This window comes from Hippoglossus hippoglossus, chromosome 9, assembly GCF_009819705.1.
Source record: "Hippoglossus hippoglossus isolate fHipHip1 chromosome 9, fHipHip1.pri, whole genome shotgun sequence".
NCBI classification, from domain to species: domain Eukaryota; kingdom Metazoa; phylum Chordata; class Actinopteri; order Pleuronectiformes; family Pleuronectidae; genus Hippoglossus; species Hippoglossus hippoglossus.
In genome coordinates this window covers 11372-35000 of record NC_047159.1, presented here as the reverse complement: position 1 = coordinate 35000, position 23629 = coordinate 11372, and the positions used below count along the sequence as shown (strand labels likewise).

Below are 23629 nucleotides of genomic sequence, written 5' to 3'. Positions count from 1 at the left end.
GGTCACCTGGGGTCACATGAGGGTCACATGAGGGTCACCTGTGGTCACATGAGGGTCACCTGGGGTCACATGAGGGTCACCTGGGGTCACATGAGGTCCATGAGGGTCATCTGAGGTCCATGAGGGTCACCTGGGGTCACCTGTGGTCACATGAGGGTCACCTGGGGTCACATGAGGGTCACCTGGGGTCACATGAGGTCCATGAGGGTCATCTGAGGTTATCTGAGGTCACATGAGGTTACCTGGGTCATCTGTCATCACACAAAAGTTAACTTAGGCATTATCATCAATCCTAACCGGTGTCTCTCTCTTTCTAACTGTCTGTCTGCAGGAGTCTGTCCAAGAAGTATCACCCCAAGAGAAGCAGAGGAGATGAGAGCAGGTCAGTCATCACACAGTCATCACACACACACACACAACACACACACACACAACACACACACACACACACACACACACACACACACACACAGTTGTTACAGGTACACCTGGTGTGTGATTGGCTGTTACAGGTACACCTGGTGTTTGGCGTTCGCTGCGACTCTCCATCAGTTGAATGAAGTCGCAGTACAGAGAGAGGAACTTGCTGAAAACCTGAACTCACAGATCGTCTGTGATTTGACACGATTCACTCACGAGCTGAAGACTGAGAGGAAAACAGTGAGTAAACAACACACACACACACACACAAAGAAACAATGTTTGTTGTCACATGTTGACAGGTTAACCCTAACCCTAAATGTTTAATTATATATTCATATGTTCATTATAGGCATTCAATAATAATAACAAGATAAAACTGACAATATATTATAAAGTTAACATAAAAAACAAGAATATGATTCAAAGTTTGTAATTGTTTTATAATCAATCAAGTGTTTAATGAGGTTATTATTTGTTTTATTCACAGATTTTATGTTTATTTAGACTTTTCTTTTTATAAGTTGATTACACCTCAGGAGCTTTCGGTAGAAAACGTATGAGACTTTTACTTTGGTGGTCAGTGGATCTCTGGCTTGTTATTGGTTGTCAAACAGGAAGTACAAACGTCACCAGTTTCTTAATGGTTCGTATCCTCTTGCAGCATTTTCAAGATGGCCGCCGTGCCCAGCAGCACATTGAGAGCTCGTGGAAACAGTTGGAGTCTGTGAGTGACCTCTGACCCCTGACCCCACATATACCTGACCTTTATGGCCCCACCCACTTGTTAAAAACTGTACAAAACACAAAGTTGAAACTTGTATTGTTTATTCAGAAGAAACAAGTAAAAAACAGTTTATTCTCTCTTCAGATTCAGACGTAACGACAGAAACACTAATGATGTGTTCATTGATTTGTTGTTTACTTGTTGATCAGAGTAAACGTCGGTTTGAGCGTGACTGTAAAGAGGCTGAACGAGCTCAACAGGTCTCCGACAGAATCGACCTCGACAACAAGACGGACGGAGAAAAGGTTTTTACCATTTTATATAAATATAAAAGCAATGACTGACAGAAGATATGTTCTAACTTTACTCATTCAAAACAATTGAGTGTTCATACATAATGAATGCTTACCAATCAATACATGTGATCAATACATGTATTGTATGATCCAACATTATAGATGAAACTCAACTAAATTGATCTCTCTCTCTCTCTCTCTCTCTCTCTCTCTGTCTCTCTCTCTCTCTCTCTCTCTCTCTCTCTCTCTCTCTCTCTCTCTCTGTCTCTCTCTCTCTCTCTCTGTCTCTCTCTCTCTGTCTCTCTCTCTCTCTGTCTCTCTCTCTGTCTCTCTCTCTCTCTCTCTCTCTCTGTCTCTCTCTCTCTCTCTCTGTCTCTCTCTCTCTGTCTCTCTCTCTCTCTGTCTCTCTCTCTGTCTCTCTCTCTATGTCTCTCTCTCTCTCTCTCTCTCTCTCTGTCTCTCTCTCTCTCTCTGTCTCTCTCTCTCTCCATGTGTCTCTCTCTCTCTCTCTGTCTCTCTCTCTCTCTGTCTCTCTCTCTGTCTCTCTCTCTCTATGTCTCTCTCTCTCTCTCTCTCTCTCTCTCTCCCTCTCTCTCTCTCTCTCCCTCTCTCTCTCTCTCTCTCTCTCTCTCTCTCTGTCTCTCTCTCTGTCTCTCTCTCTCTCTCTCTCTCTCTCTCTCTCTCTCTCTCTCTCTCTATGTCTCTCTCTCTCTGTCTCTCTCTCTCTGTCTCTCTCTCTCTCTCTCTCTGTCTCTCTCTCTCTCTCTATGTCTCTCTCTCTCTGTCTCTCTCTCTATGTCTCTCTCTCTCTCCATGTGTCTCTCTCTCTCTCTCTCTCTCTCTCTCTATGTCTCTCTCTCTCTATGTCTCTCTCTCTCTCTCTCTCTCTCTCTCTCTCTCTCTGTCTCTCTCTCTCTCTATGTGTCTCTCTCTCTCTCTCCGTGTGTCTCTCTCTCTCTGTGTCTCTCTCTCTATGTCTCTCTCTCTGTCTCTCTCTCTGTCTCTCTCTCTCTCTATGTCTCTCTCTCTCTATGTCTCTCTCTCTCTCTGTCTCTCTCTGTCTGTCTGTCTGTCTGTCTGTCTGTCTGTCTGTCTCTCAGCGTTGTTCACTAAAGGTGAGTTTTCTTCATTCTTGTAAATCCTTGAGAAGCATTAACGTTAACATGTTAAATAAAGGTCAAAGGTCACAGAGACCAGGTGAACAACCACAGGATGGTGATTATAGTTTTCTGCTGGTTTCAGGCTCGTCACACGGCTCAACAGAAACAACAAGCAGCTGAAGAGTCCAGGAAAGACTACGTGACCAGTTTAAACCAGTTTAACCAGGACCAGCACCAGCACTACCACACACTGGTACCAGTCATATACCAGGTAAACCATCAGTACCACACAGTGGTACCAGTTATATACCATGTATATCTTGAGGACGATCATACACAGTTTTTCAGCGTGAGTTCTGTTCCGTGTTCGTAGCGTATCCAGGACATGGAGGAGCGACGGATCGAGAGAATCTGTGAATCGATGCGTTCGTCAGCAGAAGCTGAAAGAAAAGTTCTTCCTGTGGTCAGTGGCTGTTTGGACGCCATGATGGATGCCGCTGAGAGCATCCAGCCCAGGATGGTGAGTGTTCGGTGGGACAAGTGTTGAGACTGACATTTTTTCATTTAACTGTGACTTTTGTCAATAGTTTTTATCACACGTCATGTAGTTCTAAGATGATTGAATATGGAAACTCAGGGTTCTGCAAGGGAACAAGACGTGACCTGAGTCCCTGCAGGGTGTTCTGCTCGTTCTCAGTGAGTCTGTTCTCTGCCACAGTGTTCAACATGTTCTCAGCTGCTGTTAGATTCAGGATCGGGGCTGGTTCTGCTTTGGAGCTGGTTCAAGCTGTGAACCCTAAGTCTAAAACCAAATCTTAACCCTCAAACAGTCCATTCAAAGTGGGTCAGAAAGTGAGGACCAGCCAAAATGTCCTCACTCTAACCTATACACACATCTCGTTAAACAATATATTGTAAATCAAACCAATGTTTTGCTCTTCACCAAAACGAAATGTTTTTTTTCCATAAGAGAGAGAGTCGTGCTTGATGTTATTGTCACAATAATCCCGCCCCCAGCCTCTGACGCAGGCGGTTCTTTCTTCTAGACGAGCAACAAGTTGATGCTACTTTAGTACTTTGGCTGTGAAACACAAACAACTGGTTCCAGATCAGGAACTGGCTCTGAATGTGTGGTTCAGTGTTTGGCTTGTTTCAGTCTCAGGTTCTGGTTCTGGTTGTGAAAGAAATCAGGTTGCTATGACAACCAAACTATCTTCATGACAACAAAGTAATACAACCACTGAAGAAGATGATGAGACACAATGTAGAAAGGTCAGAGATCACATCTGTGTTTGTGTGTGTGTGTGTGTGTGTGTGTGTGGGTGTGTGTGTGTGTGTGTGTGTGTGTGTGTGTGTGTGTGTGTGCAGGACACCCGTCAAGTGGTGGAAGTGTACAAATCAGGTTTTGACCCTCCAGGTGATGTAGAGTTTGAAGATTATAGCGCCACCATGAGGAGGAGCATCTCTGAATCCAGTTACCTTGACAACCGGACTGAGGGGCGGAGACATGGCAGGAAGTTGTGGCCCTTCTTACGAAAAAACAAAGTATGTTAACGACATTTTACAATCTGCATTATTTTCTTCATCATTGGTGAAGTATGTAAAACAGACATACCTGTCCCCCTAACCTGTCTGTCTCTCAATCTCTCTCTCTCTTTCTCTCTCTCTCCAGTTGTTGACCCTCCTGTCCTCCCCCCGGCAGCCCCCCCCTCCACCCCCAACCTCACCTTCACCTGGGGACGTGGTTAACTGTCCACAGTCTCCACCCCCTGCCTCAAGAGACCCAATCACACAGCGACTGAATGACCTCATGACCTCTGGTTCCAGAACCAGGAAGCAGTGTCTGCGCAGCCTGAAGAGAGGGGTACAACCACATGTTTGTACTTCTATCTTAGTGAGGACGCTCATTGACATAATGCAATCCCTAGCCCTAACAAATAAATTCTGTGTAGTTGCACTTGTAGTTTGTCTTTTTGAAGCTAATGTACTGTAATGTATTGTTGTTCTGGGTTTGTTCCCTCATGGTTGATGCACTTATTGTAAGTCGCTTTGGATAAAAGCATCAGCTAAATATAATGTAATGTAATGTAACCCCCACTAACCCTAACCACCTAACCCTAATTCTGACTAACCCTAGCCCATTGAAAAAGCAAAGGACCAGTCAAAATGTCCTCACTCTGTCAGGTCTATGCTTAAAATGGTCCTCACACACAGTCACACACACACACATATTTGTATGTTTTAATGGTGTCTTTTTTCCTTCTTGCTCCTTGTGGACAGCTGTCTCTCAAACTGGTCAGTACCTCACCTGTCACAGTTGTGTTACAACATGATGTTTACACTCGTGTGTGTGTGCGTTTGTGTTACATTTTGTTGATTGTGTTGTTTCAGGGCTCAAGTCCTGCAGACTGTAGTCACCTTTCTCCTGAACAAAGAAGGAAAAAACTTCAGACCAAAATCAACAACATCAACGAAGAGATTCAGAGAGAGAGAGAGCAGAGGTAACACACACCAGTGACACCTAGTGGTCGGAGGCACTATGTTTTCAGGTCGTCCTTCTCATTCTGGTGAACATGATGTCTCAGGACGGTCTTAAAGGGATAGTTCACCAAAAATCTAAAGTCCCTCATTATCTCATCAGCACTATGATGGAGGGGGGGTGAAGTGTTTGAGTCCACCAAACACTTCTCAGGGGTAAACTTTGTTAGAGCAGAATCAAATACAATTGAAGTCAATGGGACCAGACATTCAAATGTAATAAAACGACAGAAAAAAACACAACACGCCTCCATACTGCTCCTGTGGCGTCATCAAGTATCCACAAGCCCAATTCAAATTCAACTTGAAACTAGGTCATTTACACCAAGTTGTCAATCAATCAATCACATTTTATTTGTAAAGCCCATATTCACAAATCCCAGTTTGTCTCAGAGGCTTTAACAAGGTGAGACGTCCTCTGTCCTTAACCCTCAAGAGTCAAACTACTAAAACCTTTAACAGGTAAAGAAGGTAGAAACCTCAGAGACACATGTGAGGATCCGTCTCCCAGGACGGACACAAGTGAACAGATGTCACGTGTAACAGAGAACATCAGAAAGATAGTATTTTTACAGCAGTGGTCACCAACCTTTTCAAACCCAAGATCACTTTTTAATTCCAAACGTAAGCCGAGATCTACCACCCTGATATCTTCCAAAAAAAACATTTGGAGGGTCATATTTATTATTATTTGGTTCTGATTCTCGATCCACCATCATAATCCACGATGTGGATTTGCGGACGATAAGGCAAAGGGACTCCGGGGAAGAAGTCAAGTCAGTAACATGTATTGATGAGATATTAATATCTTAGATGTGATAAGGATGGAGAAGAGGAAGGAGAAGCTGGGAAGAGAAGCTCCGTGTGTCATGTGTCCCCCGACCTTCTAGACCTGTAGCAGCAGAACTAAGATCAGGTCTAAGACAAACCTGGACCGGCTCTAACTATAAGCTTTATCCTAAAGGAAGGTTTGAATCTTCAACGTACAGAGGGAGTCTGCCTCCAGAACTGAAGCTGAGATGATTCCACAGGAGAGGAGCTTGATGCTGAAGCTCTGGCTCCTCCTCTGCTTTAGAGACTTTAGGGACGACAGCCTGAATTCTGGGAGCTCAGGACTCTAGTGGTGATAAGGTACTATCAGCTCTTTAAGGTTTGATGCTGCCATATTATTAATGTAGGTGAGGAGGAGGGTTTTAAATTCTAAATGTAACAGGAAGCCAGTGTAGTGAAGCTAACACAGGAGACATGTGGTCTCTGGTCCTGGTTCTCTTCAGGACACGTGCTGCAGCATTTAGGACAAACTGCAGAGTCTTTAACGACTTCCTGCTGGAGCCTGATAATAAGGAATTACAATAATCACGTCTGGATGGAACAAAGGCCTGGACTCGTCCTTCTGCGTCTTTTTGAGGTTAGGGTTATGTCTGATGTTTGAGATGTTACGCAAGTGGAAGAAGGCGGTCCTAGAAATTTGTTTTAAGTAAGAATCAAAGGACAAATCGGGATCGAAGATCACTCCCAAGTTCCTGATGTTTCACTGGAAGCAAAGACGATGTCGTCGAGAGCAGCTTCATCATTAGATAATGTGTCTCTAAGGTGTTTAGGGCCAAGTATTAGAACCTTAGTTTTATATGAGTTCAATAAGAGAAAATTACAGCTCATCCAGGTTTTTATGTCCTTGAAACATGATGATGTTTATAATTGATGACACTGTTCTGGTTTTATTGATACATATAACTTGGTGTCATCCGCAGAGCAGTGGAAGTTTACAGAGTGTGTCCTGATGTTTCCTAGTGGAAGCATTTATAATGAGAATAAAATTGGGCCGAGCACAGAACCCTGTGGAACACCGTGGTTAACTCTGGTGTGCACCGATGACTCATCAATAATTTGCATGAATTGGAATCGATCTGATAAATAGGATTTAAACCAGTGTAGGGCGGTTCCTTTAATGCTAATGAACTGTTCTAGTCTCTGTGATAAAATGTGATGGTCAATAGTGTCGAATGCTGCACTAAGATCTAACAGGACGAGGACAGACACAAACATCTGAAGCTATTAGAAGCTCATTAGTGACTTTAACCAAGACTGTCTCCGTGCTGTGATTGGCTCTAAACTCCGACTGAAAGTCTTCATGTTAGTTTCCTGGAGAAACTCTCACAGCTGATTGGCTACAACCTTCTCAGGAGTTTAGACAGGAAGGGGAGGTTGGATATCGGTCTGTAGTTAAAAACCTCCGGGTCCAGGGTGGGTTTTTTGAGAAGGGGTTTGATTACAGCTAGTTTAAAGGACTGTGGTACATCCTGATGATAATGACAGATTGATTGTGTTCAGTAACGAACTGTCAATTAGGGGCAAAATTTTCTTAAAGTAACTTTGTCAGAATGGGATCTAAGATACAAGTTGTTGGTTTAGAACATGAGATTATTGTGGTCAGCTGATCAAGGCTGATCAGAGAGAAGCTGTCTTAATAAATTACAGGATTCTCAGCTGTTTCTAAGATTTCTGTGCTTGTTGTTAGCCTAAATGTCCACTTCCGGAAGTAGCGATGCTACTGTGCACTTCACGCATACCCTTGGGCGCTTAATGACACAAATGTTCTGTTGGGCTCAAAGTCGAACAGACTTGATTTTATTAACTTTTCTGTCTGAAACTGCTGAAAACAACCACAGCTAGTTCTAGTTTATTGTATCTGAGGGTTGTGTATTACAGTTGTGTGATGCACTTTCTGTGTGTGTGTGTCAGGACGGCTCTGATGAAGATGAAAACTGTGTATGAACACACTCCTCAGGGTGACTCGTGCAGTTTAGATTCTCGACTTGAGGAAGTGAAACAGAATCTTCAAAGACTTGATGACGAGCTGCGGAGGAACCAGGTTATTAACGCACAATGTACACACTACACACACACATCTAACCCTAACTCCACATTTTTTCCTGACGTAGCTGAACTCATAAGATGTATGTTGTGCAGGCTTAACAAAGTGCGGTGGCTCGAGCTCCGAGGCTAGTTTCGGTGAGAGGGGAGTAACGCTTTTGGGGAAATCCCTGCAAACAAGTAATAAATATATATTTCTACGTTATAGTAGACACTAAATTGTAGTCTGTGCATGGCAGGCTGCAGCTGTTTGTCTGTAATGGGAGGAGGGGGGGACATCACGATGTTGGCTCAACTCACACATGCAAAAGTATTGGAATAATTGATGGAATACTTGATTACAAAAATAATAGCTGCAGCACTCACATTCATTTTACTTTTACTTGCTACCACATTTTATGTAGTTTGTTAAATGGGACAGCTTTGACTCTGCTGCCTGTGACAGTGTTTAGTTTAAAAAGACACAGAGGTGATGACGTCTGATCTACTGAGCGGCCGCATGACTTTCCTAGTACTTTCATGGTACTTTCATGGTACTTTCATGGTACTTTCATAGTGCTTTCATAGTACTTTCATAGTGCAAGCCAGTTGCCAGTCAGATTTATCTTTAGCCAAAACGTTATTTCTATTTATTTTTTGACCATGTATTTTGTGAGGCACTTGGTAACCTTGTTTAGATAAGAGTTATATAAATAAAGTTATTATTATTATTACTATGAAAGCCATGTGGCTTGTCCATAGATCCCCAGATCTTTGAGCAGCCTGATGGAGGATGTTGGAATAAAACCCCTGGAGCCAAAGTCCACAGGGAAAATGATTGCTTTGCAGGTTCTGTCAATTCTACCAAGTAGACGACGCGCAGGGTGTTGGACCAGAGTATCAGGTCTTGGTCAATGAGAAACTGGTTGTGTCCTCACCGTCCTTGGGAGAGATTTTACAACCAGTGTGGATGAGAGTAGCTGCAGTTGAGCATAGTGGGCCAGATGGATCTTCAGCCACTGCTGGAGGTTTTTAGGTGAAGGAAGGACCAAGAGGATGCTCTAAGCAGGAAGCTAATCCTGCTAGCTTCCATTCCTCACAGGTCCTTCCCGCTGATCTTCCTTTTCTCTTAAAGTACATGTTAGCTTGTATATTGAAGTACATATAAGCGTGTATATAAAAGTGTATGTTTGCGTGTATATTAAAATACATGTTAGCGTGTATATTAAAGTACATGTTACCATGTGTATTTACATGTGTGTTCATGTTACTGTAGGCGTGGTTGTCGGAGGTGGACAGCAGACTGTCTGATCAGAGCAGTAGAAGACAGAGTGGAGGTTGTGGGTTAAATTCCCAGGCGACAACGCCAGGCAGCAGCAGCTTGAAAAAGCTGGACAACCGCAGTCCAGCCAGCAGAGAGAGGTACGCCACCAATCATTGATAATTATTAATTATTAAAGAACAAATATTATTGATGAATATTGATAATTATTGATAATTATTAATTTGTCATGATTATTGATGATCTCTCTCTACCTGTCTGTCTCTCAGTCCTGACGGCAGTTACACTGAGGACCACAGTGCTGAGCTTCACTTTAAGTCTCGTAGTTCAGAGTTTGATGAAGACTTTGATGATGAAGAACCGTTACCCAGCATTGCCACTTGCAGGTCTCTGTACCCGTTTCAAGGTATTTTAATGTTTTACTATATTTGTATAATAAACCAGGTGTCACAGAGGGGGTCAGGTGACTGTTAGTCATCTGATCCAGCAGATGAAGACTCCTCTGCTCTGATTGATTAATCAGTGATAAGTTCTCTTCTGATTTTGTTGATCCTCTACAGGTCAGAACGAAGGCACTCTTTCAATGGTGGAGGGAGAACTACTCTCTGTGGTGGAGGAAGACAAAGGAGATGGCTGGACCAGAGTACGGAGGAATCTGGAGGAGGAGGGATATGTCCCTACCTCTTACATCAAAGTCTTCCTGGACACCAGCGCCAAAGGTGCCATGACCTACATCTGACTCTTCATGACCTTTAAATGACCTCTGTATATGACATCCCACCTGTATACGACCCAAACCTTCTCTTATTTCAACCTAATGTGATCCCTGCCCCTTAATGACCTATGTGACCTCTGACCTCTGATTGTCAACACATTGGTTGCTGTGGTTACAGCAGCCTGTCTGTCTGTTTGTTGAAGACCTGTTTTATGAAACCAGTTCAACATATCTAGGATTTCTCTTCATCATCAGGCTTCACTGAGTCACATGACATGACAGCGGTCACATTGTGATTGAGAGGATGAAATGTATAATTTGTCTGAATTTCTACTTGGTGGCAGTACTACCAAAGACATTTGTCTATTTATTCATCAAGATGTCTCACTACTGAGTCTTCATAATCAGGAATGATGCCCTCTAGTGGTTTACAAAGAGCTGACATTAACGTAATGAGTCCTGTAAACAAAGATTTCTTTAAATCTGTCGTGTGAGAGGACACTTTAAACTCGTCAAGTGGCTCAGTGACATCACAAACTCTTCTACAACAAAACACGACAGCTTAGCGAATCAGCCGAGTCACTTAATGTTGGCATATCAACAGCATCAATGTCAGGTTCGACAGTTTTGTAAGTAGCATGTTAGAAAATTTGAATTTCAAAATGAAAAATGCATGATTCACTATTGTTTGTTGGACTCAATTTGATGCTTTTCAAAATGGTGACATAGTTCATTAGTGACAGGAAACGGGTTAGAGTTTCTCTCATCATTTGTCCACCAAGCTCCTCGAGATCTGACGCTAACTCGCTAGCTCGAACATAACCTGCTGCAAGGGAGCGTTACCATTTACCTCTTTTGAAGAAGTGAACCACTGTCATGTCTCAGAAAACTCTGTTTTAAGCTGGATAAACTCAGATGCTGCTTCATGTTACAGAACTCTTCACACCTGTGTGATGCACCTGTTCACCTCTAGGGTGTGTGTCTCTTATACCAGGCACTGTGCAATGCAGATTAGATCTAACGGTTCTGTTTGTGGATCCATATCTATAATCAATGTCATTGATAAGAGGCTGCTGAACAATAACTGACTGAACTGGTGTCAGATAATCTGTTAAACATCCAAACAACTGATTGACAATTATTGGAAAATTATTAAAGATGGGTATAATCAGAGTGTAGTCGTCTGCATTCTAACCTCCTGTCTCACTCTACCTGCTCTAACGTACCTGTCTCTCTCTCTACCTGTCTGTCTATATCTTGTAGGCTTTGTGCAGAGTAGTCGTCTAGTCTAGCACAGTAATCGACCAATGAGGACATCTCGCCACAGGAAGTGATGTAAAGGAAAGAGCTCAGAGGAAGTGTGGTAACAGCTTTTCATTGGACAGTGTAATGCTTCAGATATCTCGACCAATCAGCTCCCAGACGATTGTCAACTCATGCTGGTCAAAAAAAATAAAAAATTACAATCATATATTAGGCCCCAATAAGTAAAGTATTTCTGTGATTAACCCATTCACACACACATTCATACAGTGCATCTATCAGCATGCAAATGGGGAAAACTGGGATCAAACCACAGACCATCTGGTTAGAGGGCAACCGCTCTACCCCTCAGCCACACCCGCCCATATTAGACTGGTGTGAAGGTTTGATCATATATTAGACTGATCCCAAACTCAGATCAGACATTAGACAAATTAGTTTAATAAAGATGTTGATTATTTGTTGTGATTATTGATCAGTCTGACTGTGACTAGGTTTTAAGTTTTAATTTATAAAATCTGTCAAAAATATTTCACATCAAAGTTAAATTGATTACTTAGTAAATCAATCAGTATTGATCAGTGAGCTAATCAATAACAAGAAACTGATACATTTCCTGACGACTTAAGAAAATTACTAAAATCCTAACTATTTATTTCTCATGGTGATTAAATGTGTGATTCAAACTTTTATTTTTGAAAAGTTTCTATGATTTATTCATTTATTTTTCAGATTCACTGATAAATTGATATCAGGGGTTAATGTTAGTGTTTAAAATGTTTTATTTAACTTCAACACGTTTTATTTTTCAGAATTATAATTTTAAAGGTTATAAATGAATGGATGAAAATGATTCTTCCTGTGGGAAAGAAAAATAAGTGCATTTGTGATGTCACCCTATGCTCCAGGTGTTACATCACTGTGATGTCACAGTAAAGCTCTGCTCTACAGACTGATGTCACATTACACTGTAAAATCTGTGTAATGTGACATCAGTCTGTAAAAAACATTTTAACACTTCCTGTAAACCTGCTGATATTAACCCAGCCCCTCAGATTTAACAGCCTGTATTAGCCCAGCCCACTGCTTTTTTGATCATGTTAATTAATTCTGTGAAATGTAAAACTTTTATTTTAAAGTGAGATATTGATCAGTTATTGATTCTTTTTTGATTGAGACACAAAAGCTTATCTTTTCAACTTCCTGTATTTTCGATTTCAAAATAAAGTTCCTTCTGAATTGGTGTCAGTTGTCTTCATTCAAACTGGTTCCTCTTGCTGCCATCATCATCGTCATCATCCGCATCATCATCATCTTCTTCATCATCATCTTCATCGTCATCATCAGCATCATCATCATCATCATCATCTTCATCACCATCATCAGCATCATCATCCTCATCACCATCTTCATCACCATCATCCTCATCATAACCATCTTCATCATCATCTTCTTCATCATCATCATCTTCATTACCATCATCATCCTCATCAACATCTTCATCACCATCACTATCATCACCATCATCCTCATCATCGTCTTCATCACCATCATCATCAACAACACATACAAAATAAACCATGTTTCATCTCAGAACAGAAACAAATATTTTATGAAGAGCCGACATTTTACTGCCTGAGGCCAAATGGCTTCTTACTCTCTCTCTCTCTGTCTCTCTCTCCCTCTCCCTCTCCCTCTCTCTCTCTCTCTCCCTCTCCCTCCCTCTCTCTCTCTCTCTCTCTCTCTCTCTCCCTCTCCCTCTCTCTCTCTCTCCCTCTCGCTCCCTCTCTCTCTCTCTCTCTCCCTCTGTCTCTCTCTCCCTCTCCCTCTCCCTCCCTCTCTCTCTCTCTCTCTCTCTCTCTCCACAGACAGCTCCTCCTCTTCCTGCTGCTCAGATCTGTTCATCAGCCAAGCAGTGACGTCATCACACACACATACACACACACACATAGGGAGCTGGAGGATCTTGTTTCCACTTGGGTGATTTTTGTCGTCGTATCAGAAGAACGAGGGAGAAGGAGAAAAAAGATACGTAAACCATTGCCAGATAATCAGGTTAGTAACCAGGTTAGTAACCAGGTTAGTAAGCTGGTAAATCAGCAGATTAATTAACAATTTGTTGTTTTAGGAAACGATGGAGTCTGAAGAAAATCTGCTCAGTGTTTTTCTGTTGCTGCTGCTCATCACATCACACTTCACCATGGTAACGTTCTTTTCTATTCTATTCTGTTTCTACTGTTCTAATCTATTCTATTGTATTGTTACCATTCTGTTATTATTATTTTATTCTATCCTTTTCTATTTCTACAATTCTATTTTATTTATTTTATTGTAATCTATTAATTGTATTCTATTGTATATGCTCTATTTTTTCTATTTTTCTATTCTAATTATTTAATTCTGTTCTATTCAATTGCTACTTTTCCATTCTATTTATTTTATTCTATTCTCCTTTACTTTATTCAATTCCAATCATAATAATCAAAACAATAATAAACACATGTTGATTCCCGAATAAATATTTTTTTTTCTCACATTTAGTCACTTACAGTTAGTCTAGAAGCTAAACAGTTAGCATGTTAGCGGCGTTTATTCAAACAGCAGCAGGAAGTTACGGCTCAGCATGAATAACTTGTTACATTACTGATTAACTTAGCTAACAGCTAACAGTTAATCATGAAGAATACTCAGAGGCAGAATGCAGTGGAAGGATCTGTTTATTCCAGAATGGGCTACAGCTCTTATACGCTTTGATAAACAATATTGCTGCCAGTACTAATGTTTGTGTGTGCGCCCTTGTTTGTGTTTGTTTTATGACTACAGCCAAGTTTGATCAACACAAGTTAGGTCAAGCTGACTAGTTAAGCTAACAGTTATATATCTGGAAAAAGAGTAATTAGCATTTAGATGTCCAGCTACAACAAATATAACACAAATCTTCTTCAACATTAAAAGCTAACAAGTGTCTGTTAATCAGAATAGTGCTGTGACGTTCGCGAACAAAGTCTAACTAACCTGAATGGAGCCGAGTCGTTCTTGTCTGAGAAACGTTTTTTTATTTATTTTATGTGTGCCAATATTTAACCCACTGCCCAAATTAATAAAATCCATGGCAACGACGGTTCGGACCAATGAGAACATTCCCCTATTTGAGAAGGACAAAAAGGGAGGAGGGATCAGACAACATAAAGTACTCTCAGGTGTGTCTTCTGACAGGTGGGGCCCTCAGCCCCTGAGGACGGCTGGCAGGTGTACAGCTCGGCTCAGGACTCTGATGGCCGATGTGTTTGTACGGTTGTCGCTCCGCAGCCGACCGTTTGTTCCAGAGATGCTCGAAGCAAACAGCTTCAACATCTGCTCGAAAAGGTTCTGCTACTTCTACTGCTTATACTCCTGATACCACTAATACTTCTGATATTACTGATAGAACTTATATTACTTAAACTTCTGATACTACTTATAGTACTTGTAGTATGAGTGTTTCCAGTACTAGATAGTACTCATAGTAGTACTGATAAGTACATATAAGTACAGATATAAGTACATGTATGTTTGTACTTATACACTGAAAGCACATGTATAAAACTACATAAATTTAGTACATATGTATGTACATGTATATATGTACATATATAAGTACATGTATATATTGTAGATAGTAGTTTGCAGTTAGTAGACAATCGTTAGTTGTGAGTAGATAGTAGTAGTTACTAGAAAGTAGTTAGTAGTTTTAAGACGGTAGCTAGCTGTTAATGTTTGTAGTTAGTTGTTAGTGGACAGTATTTAGTAATTGGTAGTTAGTTGATAGTAGATATTGGTTAGTTAATAGTAGTTAGCAGGTAGTTGATAGTAGTTAGTAGTTGGTAGTTAGATGACAGTAGTTAGTTGTGTAAATATGATTAGGTAGTATTATATAGTTGGGGGCTAGTAGACAGTAGGCTTAGGTTTAGACAGTAGATAGTATTTATTAGACACTAGTTGCTAGTAGTAAGTAGATGGCAGTTGGTAGTTAGTTTACAGTAGTTAGTTGATAGTTTGATGATAATACTCAGTAGTTAGTAGTTAATAGTACTACGGTTAGTAGTTAGTATACAGTAGTTAGTAGTTAGTGGAGATTAATTAGTATATACTAGTTAGTAGTTTATAGTAAATAGTAAGTTAATTGTTAATAGTACTTGTTTAGTAGTTGGTAGTTTGTAGTGAGTAGTAGTTTGTACATAGTCAACAATAGACAGTAGTTAGTAGAAGATAAAAGACAAAGTCAGTACTTAGCAGTGGGCAGATAGTAGACAATAGATACTAGTCAGTGGCACAGTGGGTGGATTTGATGACCTGATCTTATTTGTTTCAGGTTAACAACATGAGTCAGTCCATCGAGCTGCTGGAGCAGCGAACTCACAGAGACGTTCAGTTTGTGGAGAAAATGGAAATTGAGCTGAAAGGTCTGGAAAACAAATTCAAGGAGGTGGAGGACGGACACGAAATCAACACTGCCAGACAGTTCAAGGTTCCGGCCGCCTCATGACATCATCAGCACAGCCCGTCTCCATAGAAACTGTAAAATGTTAAATTACATGTAATGATCATATACGATCAATAACTTTGTCGATAAAGTTATTTTCATAATCTCAGTCATCAATCCACGTGGTCACAACCTGTCTTTCTTTCTCTCTTTACCCGTCTCTCTCTCTGTAGGAGTGCATGCTGGGAGTGAGTTTGGTGGTGGAGAGTGTTTAGAGCGTCTTTGTGTTGTTTATGTGTTTTCACCTCATTAATCACAGTAGCTGAGTTTGTCTTTTCTCTGGTGGGTCAGGTCTCCAGCAGAGAGTCTCGGTATGGCCGCACTCTGTATCTGCATCAAACTCCATCCCCGACCCTCTCAAAAGAAAAAAAATCATTGCATTTTTCTTTGGCCTCAAACGAAAAAATGCCCAAAGGAGACTCATGCATTCTCTTCAGACTGACACTGCTGCTGCAGAACTCTTCTGACATTTGCATTTATGCAGTCACCTTTTATGAGGAGCTATTCAAAGAGGAGTTCCAGGAAAGACCAGAGAAGGCGTCGGATCACCTGGGTCACCAGGGTCAATGCAGAGCTGAACTCTGCATTGACTTGATTTGTCAAAGGTCTTCTAGCCTGTGATTGCGAGAGATTTGTTGGTCCTCAGAAACAGTCCCAACGCAGGACAGTTACCTTTGAGCTGCAGGACAGCCCTCCTTACTCTCCTCCCCAAGAAATGGAGGACCTTACGGAAATAAAGAAATGGTGGCCTGTAGCTCTGCTCTGTACTGACTACAAGCTTCTGTCTTAAGTGTTGGCTGCAAGGCTGAGAAAAGCAATGGAGTACGTCCTTCATGTAAATCAGATGTATTGTGTACCCAGTAGGCCCCTGATATTTGACAACATCGTAGTAATTCTGGATAATTTGGATCTCTCTGGTTCTTTGGTCTGATTTCTATAAATCAAGAAAAAAGGCTTTTGACCAGGTAGAACACCAGTACCTGTGGCAGACCTTGGATGCCTTTGGGTTCAAGTCTGGTCTTATGGCCCAGATCATAGTCCTGTACAGGGACATTGAAAGTTTTGTAAAGATAAATGGAGGGTGAAGTGCTCCCTTTGAAATCCAGAGGGGAGTCTGGTCGGGCTACTCTCTTTCTGGTAGGGGTGTACCGGTATCCGAACCGAAAATTTCCAGTTTGAGTTAGGGTTAGGACCGGATGTGCTGTAGCTCATGGTCATAGCGACCGCAGACAAACAGGAGTGTGAAAACGCTCCCTCATCATCTGTGAACACTATAGTTTCACAGTCACTATAATGACGACAGATAAAGACGATTGGATCGTATAAAAGCCAATATTGCACAGCTGCTATCGGACATTTAGCTGGTAGCACACCGAACATGCCGACTTGTTTGAAAAGGCATCACCAGAGTGATGTCCACGAACATTTGAAATAACAGGAATAACACTAAAATTAGTGGGACAAGGAAAAGACGGGTTCCGTGCAAACCCATCTCCGTGACATTAAAGCTGCCACTTGCATTTAATTCAGACTGTGTCAAAGGAATGAGTGTCAGGTGTTTTCATAGTAATTGTTGGAAAACAAGAGGACATAAATATCCTCAATAACACTGAATAGTTTTGGTTCACTGTCCTCCAAGGTCAACTGGCAGAAAAGTGAGAACTTTACAACCAGCGATGAGCTGAGTAGAAAACTTGTTTTACCGGAGGGGTTATTCTGGAAGAGTTCAGTTGTGACTGAAAAGATTGTAGGACGGCTCCATGTTGTGGCATCAACTGACCTGTGTGGATCGCCCGACTGGTTTGCTGGCCAAGATTCAGATGGTATTGGTGGACTTTTTCTGGAATGGGCTGCACAGGGTTTCGCAGAATGTTTTGTGCCTGCCAAAAGACAAAGTTGGACAGGGGCTTGTTCACGTTATCAGCTGAGGTGCAGCTTTGTGGCTCAACTTCATTCAGAGGCTCCTCACTGGACCTGTGGACCTCGTTTGGAGGCCAACAGCACAGGCCATTTTGAGCCAGGTGGGAGGTTGGGTGTGACAAAGCCCCTTTTCCTTATGGACCTGAAAGGCTACAAGCTGTGTGATCTCCCTAGATCGTTGACTGTGTGAGGATTGTTCCTCAAGCAGAGGCCAATGAACTGTAGCTCCCTGTTTTGGCTGCTACAGGAACCCATAGTTTAAGGGACTTGTCTCAGAGCAGAGCTCACACTGGGACCTTTTGTGCTAGGCCTGCTCTACATGGCAGGATGATGAAGGCCAGGTTGAAAATAGATTTCAGTTTTCACTAATGATGTAAAAGAATTCAGGAGTGTGTGGTGCTTAAACAACGTTTGATGTTCTGTTGATAAGCTGAGTTTTGGACATTCTGAGTTAAACTAAGATTTTAGTTTTTATGTATTTATTTATGTCTTTTGACAAATTTGGTAACTGAATTTAGAAAACAGCAAATAAAGGAGCTTTGAAAAAAAGGGGTTAGGGGCTAACCTGTCCTCTATGTCTCTCTCTGACTCAGTCCATCAGGTCAAAGATGGAGGAGCTCCGTCCTCTGATTCGGGTGCTGGAGTCGTATAAAGCTGACGTTCTGCTTGTCGCTCAGTTTAAGGATGAGGCAGCAAATGTGACGAAGCAGTTGGAGTCTCTTCAGGAGACACTGAGCGGACTCGACTATCAGGAGCTGCAGAGCAGAGTCATGAACCTGGAGGACCGGCTCAGAGCCTGCATGCAGAGACTGGGTAAGGCAACTGATTAATAAGTTATTTATAGAAGTGATCATCAATCAGGTCCTTCAGGTTTTATACTTGTGAGAATTGATCAATCACGTTAATGATGTTAATATTTTAAAGAAATCAGACGACAAATTGTTGATTCAACAAAGTATTAAAGCTCATTTGTATTCTTTATTTACATCTGAAAAGAGATAGGTCCTTTTCAAACGATGTAACCGTCACTTTCCACAAACTTCCATGTATCCTTCATGTTGGCATGGTTGTTAAACACTACATCCACTAGAGGGCAGCAGAGAGTAAAGAGTGTGTGATCAACAACTAACATGTTGATTGTGGGCGAGGTTGTGATAATGTTCCTTTTTTCTCAGGTGATGTAACATCATGTTGATCCTCTTGTTTCTTTCTCATGTCTTGAGATCATCTCTCTTGAACTATTGGCTACACTGCCCCCCCATGATATCCCATCGTACTGCTCCGTTTTGTCAGTAAACTTTCAGAAAACATGCACGAATACAGATGAAATGAGAACAAAAGGCTTAGTCTGTTCTATATGTCAGGACTGTGTCTAAATGAGTGAGTTTATTGATTTAGATCAGTCTCTGATCAAAGAATGTTTCTGTCTGACACTGAAAAAACCCACAACAGATTAATATAGTAAACATCTGTTGACCACTTACATTAAATTAATTAATATTCAAGTTTTCTGAAATTAGACTTTCATTTGTTATCTATTTGTTTCTCTTCATGAATCATACAAATACAACAGTAATATTAGACATGAATTAATTTACTGTCAGACAATGTGATAAAGGAATGACACACCCCTAGAAGATTTCATCCAAGTCCAGTTGACCTGTTTTAGCACTTGGAGACAGCTTTTACACCTACATAATTAGATATAACGTTTGTTATTTGTTAACTTGGAATTATATTATGAATCATCGTTTCACAGGTCAACAAAGAACTGGGTGAAATTGAGGAATCTCTCCCCACTCCATTGAACATATCTAGCCACATTTGCAAAGCATCGGGCCTGCAACCCGAGGGTCCCGAGTTCAGATCCTGGTTAAGCCTTTGCAAAGTCCATTACGGACAGCCATTATACAAATGTAGAAAGATATAATAGTGCTTTGGTTGACTGGACTAACCCTAATCCTAACCCTAAAACCAAAATCCTAATCGTAACAAGTTAATCCTTAACATAACCCTCAATTCTTAACCCTCACAGCCCTAACCTGTGTTTTATCATGAATGTTCTTTCTGTGTTGTACAGACCATGAAGGATAAGCACATATGACGCTCTGATAGGAATTGGGGGAATCTTGTCCCACCCTTTTTTTTGCTCACCATTGAACATTGTTCGGGGGGTTAGGGTTAGCTCAGGTACCATAGCAGCAGCCTCTCAAACTAACAGTCCAAGGCTCAAGACCCAACTAAGGCATTGCTAAGACCATTTCAGACAGATCTAGATTTGATAGGATATTTTCTCACCTGCACTCCTCTGGTCACTTAAGATGTCCCGTGTCCCTCAACCTATCCCTTACCTTAACCATCCCTGTTACCGTGTTAAATCCTGCAATTACTTTTATTTGGGACATAGTGATCTAGCCATTAAAGTGCTCTGAGCAGGATTGGTGATCCCTCCCTACCTCTCTTCAGGCCCACTTTCACCTGCTTAGCATAGGGAGCCTCTTTAGCTCAGGCCAAAGAGCAACAGACTCGCAGTCCAAATGCCAGGGTTCAAGACCTGAATAAAACCTCTAGTCATCACTGACAACCTTCCCAAAAACCTTTTTATCTGGATATCCTCATACAACCTCTATAGGCCATAACATAATCATAAATAAAAAGATGCATTGTAAATTTTTTGCCCGTACTATTTATTAACATCGTCTTTGAAAAGACAAAATCAACATTGATTCATCATCAGAATCTGTTTTTGTTTCAGCTTGTGGGAAACTAACAGGAGTCTCTGAGCCAATTACCATCAAGACATCAGGCTCCAGGTTTGGATCATGGATGACTGACCCACTGGCTCCTCCTGGAGACAACAGAGTGAGTGACAACAACAGCAACAACATGACTACAACATCGATGACAACAACACAACAACAACAATCACAACACAGCAATGACAACAACACAATGACAGTCAAGGACATTTCTCAGGAGTACAAATTAATAAAAGACAGACTGAAGTTTTTTATTGTGAATAAACATGTTTTTCGATGTAACACAATATTAAAACCCACAGGGTCGATAAAAAACAACATTAAGATCATATCATTTATGCTTTCGGAAATTGAATGAACAATGAATTCTGTTGACAGTTCAATAAATATTGAAATAATAAACTTCTGTTTTTCATTTTCAAATTATTTATTTGATTTCATCCCCTGCAGGTGTGGTATATGGATGGTTACCATAACAACCGCTTTGTTAGGGAGTATCAGTCGATGTATGACTTCATGATGACCGATAACTTCACCTCTCATCGTCTGCCTCATCCCTGGTCTGGGACTGGTCAGGTGGTTTTTAACGGATCCATTTACTTCAACAAGTTCCAGAGTCACACCATAATCAAGTTTGACTTCAGGACGTCACTCATCAGCCGCTCTCGACAGCTCGACTTTGCCGGCTACAACAACATGTACCATTATTCTTGGGGGGGGCACTCGGATATTGACCTCATGGTAGATGAGGGCGGGCTCTGGGCCGTCTATGCCACCAATCAGAATGCTGGAAACATTGTCCTCAGTCAGTTAAACCCAAATACTCTGCAGATTATCCGCAGCTGGACCACTAACCACCCGAAACGCAGTGCTGGTGAGGCTTTCATGATATGTGGAACCCTGTATGTTACTAATGGTTATTCTGGTGGAACCAAAGTGTACTATGCATACTCCACTAACTCATCAACATACGAGTACATCGACATTCCCCTGACTAATAAGTACAGTCACCTGTCCATGCTTGACTACAACCCACGAGACAGAGCACTGTATGCCTGGAACAATGGTCACCAAGTTCTTTATAACGTGACACTTTACCACATTATACAGTAAAAATAAGTATGTGTGACCATGAAATCACTTCAGTTCACTATAATATTACACCCTGTCACATCATACATTGAGATTAATGAGTAAATTAATTTTATCCTGAAGAAAATCGTGAGGTTCAGAGGTTGATGAGTCTCTCTCCTCATAAGACTGAAAACTCAATTAAGTCAAATCCTCACAACTACTTTTATTCCATGAAGTAACGAGTCAGAAAAAATGGTTTTAGTTTGGGTAATTACAGATTCTGTTTCCTGTCACTGCAGTCTGTGGTTATTGGTCAACACCTTACTCAACTAAATGCTGGTAAAATTACATAAATCATATGTGTTGGATTATGTTTGGCTTGGTTTAGTTAGATAAGTCAGTGTTAGAGGGCTCCAGTTTACTTTTCTTTTTGTCGTCTTTGTGAGAATTTAGACTCAACTCATCATCACATCTGGCCTAGAGCTTGTCGACTGTTAACTTAGATTATTGATGTCGTTTAAAAATGAATTTAAAGGTAAACTTTGATCAGTTGATGTTTTTTAAGTATAAAGATAACATTTTACACACAAATGCACTAAATACTAACCCCAAACCTAATCCACTAATACAAATCAGACACAAGAATTCTTTGTCAATAAGAGAATAAAGAGTTTTAAGTATTTGATGTATTATTCTGAAGAGTGATTTTTTGATGATATTTAGATGTTTGTAATTTTTTCTTTAATGCAACATTTTCTCACTTTGGGAAAAACAAGACAGAGTTACACTTAAACAATAACTATGAATTTTTGTATTGTTGTGTGTTTTACAGCAATAAAAGTCTTAATTACTGTGTCTCTTCTCCACTAATTCACTCTGTTTTTAATAAAGTTATACTCTGTGCAAATTGAAGAAGGGGTTGATATTGATATTATATAATAATTTTATATTCAATATAGTTTACATGCTGTTTCAGACATTGCAGTAATTTGTTCTGGGCCTGTCCGATATACAGCTTACAATAAATTCTATGCTCTATCACATACAATACATTTGATAACTCCAGCTGGAATGTTTGCCAGACTGGAGCACTCAGACCCGTATGCTTGTTGCTATTGAACTTTATTGTTCTGAAATGTGCATTGTTTTGTTGTGGTTACTCACTTTTTAAAGATGTGTAAACAAAAATATCCTTCAGATTGTTATTCTGTTTGAAAGCAGAAAATATTTTGAAGTTTGATCAAGCTTTTGAAAGATAATTATCTTATTGGCCACCCAAACTTTAAAAATGATGAGAAAAATACCATCCCACGAGGGATTTAGCTAAATTGACAATTTTTTAAACATCCCTCAAATTAACTATTAATAAATAAATAAATTTATGTATTTATTAATTATGTATTTATATTAGTTTTCAAACAAATATAACCCCTACTAGCAGACTAATGAAAGTTGCAATATTCAAATAACACTCTCCACACTGAATAAATAGAAACTTAATGTACTTATTATGGATTACAAGAGGGCAATAATTAAGCAATAAGTGAATTAATTGATATAGATGGGTCCTACCTTATTTACTATAGTATTTTGACTTGTCTTTCATAGACAGTAATTTTTATACACATTACATATATTTTTAACTTAATAAATAGACTGTTTTTACTGATTGGCACACAACTCCCGAAGGATGATGGGATTTGTGAGCCAATTTATAAAACATCCGGTTTCTTTAATAATTCTCCTGTCATTGACCTCCCAAACTTAAAATAATAAGAAATGTACCATCCCAAGAGGGCTTCCCTGAATTAAGATATTTTGAAGACATTCCTAAAATTTATTATTTATGTATTTATTAACTACGTAGTTACATAAATTAAAAAAATATATTATCCCCACTCTCACACTAATGAAAGTTGGAATATTTTAATAGTGCTCTCCACTGACAAGTCAAAAGCAACCTGCAGCATTATGGTCAACTTTTAAACTCAGCCAAAACCTTGAGTAAAACCCGTAAACCCAGAATAGACTCCCCCCACAACTGATAAACTCTTTTAGACCAATCACAAAGAAATCCAAGATGAGTCTGTTGATAGTAGAGCATGTTCTGGTGTCGTGTGGTGTATGGGAAACAGGAGCTTGTTAGGGTTCATTGGTGTC

At 40.5% G+C, this 23629-nt stretch overlaps 2 protein-coding genes and 1 long non-coding RNA gene across 9 annotated transcripts in view; 2 read left to right on the top strand and 1 right to left on the bottom strand.

Annotated features, from left to right (window-relative positions):
* Window positions 1–11436, top strand: part of LOC117767400 (formin-binding protein 1-like) — a 15757-nt gene extending 4321 nt beyond the window's left edge. For 2 of the 3 annotated variants that reach the window (XM_034594987.1, XM_034594986.1), the window contains 16 exons: window positions 332–382; window positions 513–660; window positions 1085–1147; window positions 1357–1452; window positions 2544–2558; window positions 2686–2814; window positions 2917–3063; window positions 3912–4088; window positions 4216–4407; window positions 4824–4838; window positions 4935–5044; window positions 7824–7953; window positions 9211–9356; window positions 9486–9622; window positions 9777–9935; window positions 11195–11436. In XM_034594987.1, coding sequence (XP_034450878.1) covers window positions 332–382; window positions 513–660; window positions 1085–1147; window positions 1357–1452; window positions 2544–2558; window positions 2686–2814; window positions 2917–3063; window positions 3912–4088; window positions 4216–4407; window positions 4824–4838; window positions 4935–5044; window positions 7824–7953; window positions 9211–9356; window positions 9486–9622; window positions 9777–9935; window positions 11195–11223 — 1744 coding nt within the window. In that variant the 3' untranslated portion in view covers window positions 11224–11436. The remainder of the gene's footprint in view (window positions 1–331; window positions 383–512; window positions 661–1084; window positions 1148–1356; window positions 1453–2543; window positions 2559–2685; window positions 2815–2916; window positions 3064–3911; window positions 4089–4215; window positions 4408–4823; window positions 4839–4934; window positions 5045–7823; window positions 7954–9210; window positions 9357–9485; window positions 9623–9776; window positions 9936–11194) is intronic. The other variant, XM_034594988.1, reaches the window with a different exon arrangement.
* A 1677-nt stretch (window positions 11437–13113) lies between these two features.
* Window positions 13114–22323, top strand: LOC117767401 (noelin-like). Of its 5 annotated transcripts, none has more exons than XM_034594993.1 (7): window positions 13114–13261; window positions 13323–13397; window positions 14411–14560; window positions 15546–15701; window positions 18230–18449; window positions 20392–20498; window positions 20846–22323. In XM_034594993.1, the coding sequence occupies exons 2-7, from the start codon at window positions 13329–13331 to the stop codon at window positions 21506–21508; spliced, it is 1365 nt and encodes a 454-aa protein (XP_034450884.1). In that variant the 5' UTR covers window positions 13114–13261; window positions 13323–13328; the 3' UTR covers window positions 21509–22323. The 5 variants fall into 5 exon arrangements, with proteins under 5 accessions (XP_034450884.1, XP_034450885.1, XP_034450880.1 ...); XM_034594989.1 differs by having other exon boundaries at window positions 13126–13249; XM_034594994.1 differs by lacking the exon at window positions 13323–13397 and having other exon boundaries at window positions 13114–13249.
* Window positions 19305–20185, bottom strand: LOC117767408. The gene is made up of 2 exons (XR_004614884.1): window positions 19935–20185; window positions 19305–19581 (listed from the first exon to the last, which is right to left on the bottom strand). It is a non-coding gene; the product is annotated as an uncharacterized LOC117767408 (long non-coding RNA).
* Window positions 22324–23629: the final 1306 nt, after the last annotated feature.

What these genes read in the sequence shown, in the direction of transcription:
- LOC117767401 (XM_034594993.1), top strand. Translation starts at nt 13,329, where the DNA reads ATGGAGTCTGAAGAAAATCTGCTCAGTGTTTTTCTGTTGCTGCTGCTC. An exon ending in TTCAACATCTGCTCGAAAAG is followed by an intron (nt 14,561 to 15,545) that starts GTTCTGCTACTT and finishes TATTTGTTTCAG; the next exon opens with GTTAACAACATGAGTCAGTC. An exon ending in CTCCTCCTGGAGACAACAGA is followed by an intron (nt 20,499 to 20,845) that starts GTGAGTGACAAC and finishes CATCCCCTGCAG; the next exon opens with GTGTGGTATATGGATGGTTA.